Source organism: Bombina bombina, chromosome 1 (assembly GCF_027579735.1).
Source record: "Bombina bombina isolate aBomBom1 chromosome 1, aBomBom1.pri, whole genome shotgun sequence".
Classification (NCBI taxonomy): Eukaryota; Metazoa; Chordata; class Amphibia; order Anura; family Bombinatoridae; genus Bombina; species Bombina bombina.
Window position 1 is genome coordinate 442652694 of NC_069499.1, and position 5000 is coordinate 442657693.

Here is a 5000-nt window from a genome sequence, read left to right on the forward strand (position 1 = left end):
GCTCTAGCTCCACTTTCAGCAGGGCCTCCATTTTTTACTCTTTAATTTTTTTAAATTTCTGAAATATAACATTTGATCATTTTTTTTAGTAACCGTTGAGGAGCAGCTAAACATTCTGCATCTATGGCAGATGTTTTATAATACCTAAGTATTTCTGTAAAAAGTACCAAATGAACACTTCACAAAATGATTATAATTATGTTATCTAATAAACAGTAGTTTATCTATTTAGCCTGTGACCACCTGTCAGAGATGACTCATTACTTTCATTCTTACCTTCAGCGGCACATTGTTTTCCATGTTGATCCCCAACTGACCTAAACCCTTCAGCACAGAAACATTCATAGCTTCCCTTGGAATTTTTACAGTCTTGTGGACAAGTTTTAAATACCTCACATTCATTGATATCTAAAGCCCAAAAAGAAAAAGAAAGCTGTTAAAGAAAAGAAACTAGACCATCTTTTCGGTTACATAACAAATAAATTACAAAATTAGAATTAAGACTAGAAAGCAATTTAAATGATCAAAAACAGGCAAAATTTTCGGTTTGGCCAAATCTTTCATTTAGAAAATTCAAATATTCGGTGCCCGTGCTGTTCGGTATTCATCTTGTTTTAAACTAAATTAAAATCGGCCATTTGTGGATAATTTACATTCATTTTCGTTAGGATCTACTGCTACAAGTAAAAAAGTTCACCTATAATGACTAAAATACTTATCTAAGTGCGCTTAGCATGGGGGCTCCTAGGGCCTGCACTTCTCCTTCAGTGCTGGTCATGGGAGCCGCCATGCTAAGCCTTCTGTTAGTACCGCCGGGGCTCTGTCAAGAGGGTTAGCATGGCTCTCCAGCACACTTTGGTAAGTATTTTTAGCTATGTAAAGGAAACAAATGAATAATGCAGAATTTGGCATTATTCCTTCAGTTTCTTTAAATTTCTTGCTGCATTTGTTTGGATATTCGTCTCGGTAAAATGAGACGAATAGCCATGTTTTGTTAATGAATGTTCATTCATAAAGAAACATTTGCACATGGCTATTTATTATTAGGTAAAAATGAAAAAACAAATTGAAGAGAGATGCATCATGTTTGAAGAAGCAGTGGCCTAGATTTAGAGTTCGGCGGTAAAAGGGCTGTTAACGCTCTGCGGGTTTTTTTCTGGCCGCACCATAAATTTAACTCTGGTATCGAGAGTTCAAACAAATGCTGCGTTAGGCTCCAAAAAAGGAGCGTAGAGCATTTTTACCGCAAATGCAACTCTCGATACCAGAGTTGCTTACGGACGCGGCCGGCCTCAAAAACGTGCTCGTGCACGATTCTCCCATAGGAAACAATGGGGCTGTTTGAGCTGAAAAAAAACCTAACACCTGCAAAAAAGCAGCGTTCAGCTCCTAACGCAGCCCCATTGTTTCCTATGGGGAAACACTTCCTACGTCTGCACCTAACACTCTAACATGTACCCCGAGTCTAAACACCCCTAACCTTACGCTTATTAACCCCTAATCTGCCGCCCCCGCTATCGCTGACCCCTGCATTACACTTTTAACCCCTAATCTGCCGCTCCGTAAACCGCCGCCACCTACGTTATCCCTATGTACCCCTAATCTGCTGCCCTAACATCGCCGACCCCTATGTTATATTTATTAACCCCTAATCTGCCCCCCACAACGTCGCCGACACCTACCTACACTTATTAACCCCTAATCTGCCGAGCGGACCTGAGCGCTACTATAATAAATGTATTAACCCCTAATCCGCCTCACTAACCCTATCATAAATAGTATTAACCCCTAATCTGCCCTCCCTAACATCGCCGACACCTAACTTCAATTATTAACCCCTAATCTGACGACCGGAGCTCACCGCTATTCTAATAAATGTATTAACCCCTAAAGCTAAGTCTAACCCTAACACTAACACCCCCCTAAGTTAAATATAATTTTTATCTAACGAAATAAATTAACTCTTATTAAATAAATGATTCCTATTTAAAGCTAATTACTTACCTGTAAAATAAACCCTAATATAGCTACAATATAAATTACATTTATATTATAGCTATTTTAGGATTAATATTTATTTTACAGGCAACTTTGTAATTATTTTAACCAGGTACAATAGCTATTAAATAGTTAAGAACTATTTAATAGTTACCTAGTTAAAATAATTACAAATTTACCTGTAAAATAAATCCTAACCTAAGATATAATTAAACCTAACACTACCCTATCAATAAAATAATTAAATAAACTACCTACAATTACCTACAATTAACCTAACACTACACTATCAATAAATTAATTAAACACAATTGCTACAAATAAATACAATTAAATAAACTATCTAAAGTACAAAAAATAAAAAAGAACTAAGTTACAGAAAATAAAAAAATATTTACAAACATAAGAAAAATATTACAACAATTTTAAACTAATTACACCTACTCTAAGCCCCCTAATAAAATAACAAAGCCCCCCAAAATAAAAAATTCCCTACCCTATTCTAAAATACAAAAATTACAAGCTCTTTTACCTTACCAGCCCTGAACAGGGCCCTTTGCGGGGCATGCCCCAAGAATTTCAGCTCTTTTGCCTGTAAAAAAAAACATACAATACCCCCCCCCCAACATTACAACCCACCACCCACATACCCCTAATCTAACCCAAACCCCCTTAAATAAACCTAACACTAATCCCCTGAAGATCTTCCTACCTTGTCTTCACCATCCAGGTATCACCGATCCGTCCTGGCTCCAAGATCTTCATCCAACCCAAGCGGGGGTTGGCGATCCATAATCCGGTGCTCCAAAGTCTTCCTCCTATCCGGCAAGAAGAGGACATCCGGACCGGCAAACATCTTCTCCAAGCGGCATCTTCTATGTTCTTCCATCCGATGACGACCGGCTCCATCTTGAAGACCTCCAGCGCGGATCCATCCTCTTCTTCCGACGACTAGACGACGAATGACGGTTCCTTTAAGGGACGTCATCCAAGATGGCGTCCCTCGAATTCCGATTGGCTGATAGGATTCTATCAGCCAATCGGAATTAAGGTAGGAATTTTCTGATTGGCTGATGGAATCAGCCAATCAGAATCAAGTTCAATCCTATTGGCTGATCCAATCAGCCAATCAGATTGAGCTCGCATTCTATTGGCTGATCGGAACAGCCAATAGAATGCAAGCTCAATCTGATTGGCTGAGTGGATCAGCCAATCGGATTGAACTTGATTCTGATTGGCTGATTCCATCAGCCAATCAGAAAATTCCTACCTTAATTCCGATTGGCTGATAGAATCCTATCAGGCAATCGGAATTCGAGGGACGCCATCTTGGATGACGTCCCTTAAAGGAACCGTCATTCGTCGTCTAGTCGTCGGAAGAAGAGGATGGATCCGCGCTGGAGGTCTTCAAGATGGAGCCGGTCGTCATCGGATGGAAGAACATAGAAGATGCCGCTTGGAGAAGATGTTTGCCGGTCCGGATGTCCTCTTCTTGCCGGATAGGAGGAAGACTTTGGAGCACCGGATTATGGATCGCCAACCCCCGCTTGGGTTGGATGAAGATCTTGGAGCCAGGACGGATCGGTGATACCTGGATGGTGAAGACAAGGTAGGAAGATCTTCAGGGGATTAGTGTTAGGTTTATTTAAGGGGGTTTGGGTTAGATTAGGGGTATGTGGGTGGTGGGTTGTAATGTTGGGGGGGGGTATTGTATGTTTTTTTTTACAGGCAAAAGAGCTGAAATTCTTGGGGCATGCCCCGCAAAGGGCCCTGTTCAGGGCTGGTAAGGTAAAAGAGCTTGTAATTTTTGTATTTTAGAATAGGGTAGGGAATTTTTTATTTTGGGGGGCTTTGTTATTTTATTAGGGGGCTTAGAGTAGGTGTAATTAGTTTAAAATTGTTGTAATATTTTTCTTATGTTTGTAAATATTTTTTTATTTTCTGTAACTTAGTTCTTTTTTATTTTTTGTACTTTAGATAGTTTATTTAATTGTATTTATTTGTAGCAATTGTGTTTAATTAATTTATTGATAGTGTAGTGTTAGGTTAATTGTAGGTAATTGTAGGTAGTTTATTTAATTAATTTATTGATAGGGTAGTGTTAGGTTTAATTATATCTTAGGTTAGGATTTATTTTACAGGTAAATTTGTAATTATTTTAACTAGGTAACTATTAAATAGTTCTTAACTATTTAATAGCTATTGTACCTGGTTAAAATAATTACAAAGTTGCCTGTAAAATAAATATTAATCCTAAAATAGCTATAATATAAATGTAATTTATATTGTAGCTATATTAGGATTTATTTTACAGGTAAGTATTTAGCTTTAAATAGGAATAAGTTATTTAATAAGAGTTAATTTATTTCGTTAGATGTAAATTATATTTAACTTAGGGGGGTGTTAGTGTTAGGGTTAGACTTAGCTTTAGGGGTTAATACATTTATTAGAATAGCGGTGAGTTCCGGTCGTCAGATTAGGGGTTAATAATTGAAGGTAGGTGTCAGCGATGTTAGGGAGGGCAGATTAGGGGTTAATACTATTTATGATAGGGTTAGTGAGGCGGATTAGGGGTTAATACATTTATTATAGTAGCGCTCAGGTCCGCTCGGCAGATTAGGGGTTAATAAGTGTAGGTAGGTGTCGGCGACGTTGTGGGGGGCAGATTAGGGGTTAATAAATATAACATAGGGGTCGGCGATGTTAGGGGCAGCAGATTAGGGGTACATAGGGATAACGTAGGTGGCGGCGATTTGCGGTCGGAAGATTAGGGGTTAATTATTTTAAGTAGCTTGCGGCGACGTTGTGGGGGGCAAGTTAGGGGTTAATAAATATAATATAGGGGTCGGCGGGGTTAGGGGCAGCAGATTAGGGGTACATAAGTATAACGTAGGTGGCGGTCGGCAGATTAGGGGTTAAAAATTTTAATCGAGTGGCGGCGATGTGGGGGGACCTCGGTTTAGGGGTACATAGGTAGTTTATGGGTGTTAGTGTACTTTAGG

The 5000-nt window shown here is 38.9% G+C and overlaps 1 protein-coding gene across 1 annotated transcript in view; it reads right to left on the reverse strand.

Moving 5' to 3' along the window:
• LRP2 (LDL receptor related protein 2) overlaps positions 1–5000 on the reverse strand; it is a 337404-nt gene that overhangs the window by 40088 nt on the left and 292316 nt on the right. The window contains exon 65 of the mRNA XM_053698401.1: positions 277–408. Coding sequence (XP_053554376.1) covers positions 277–408 — 132 coding nt within the window. The remainder of the gene's footprint in view (positions 1–276; positions 409–5000) is intronic.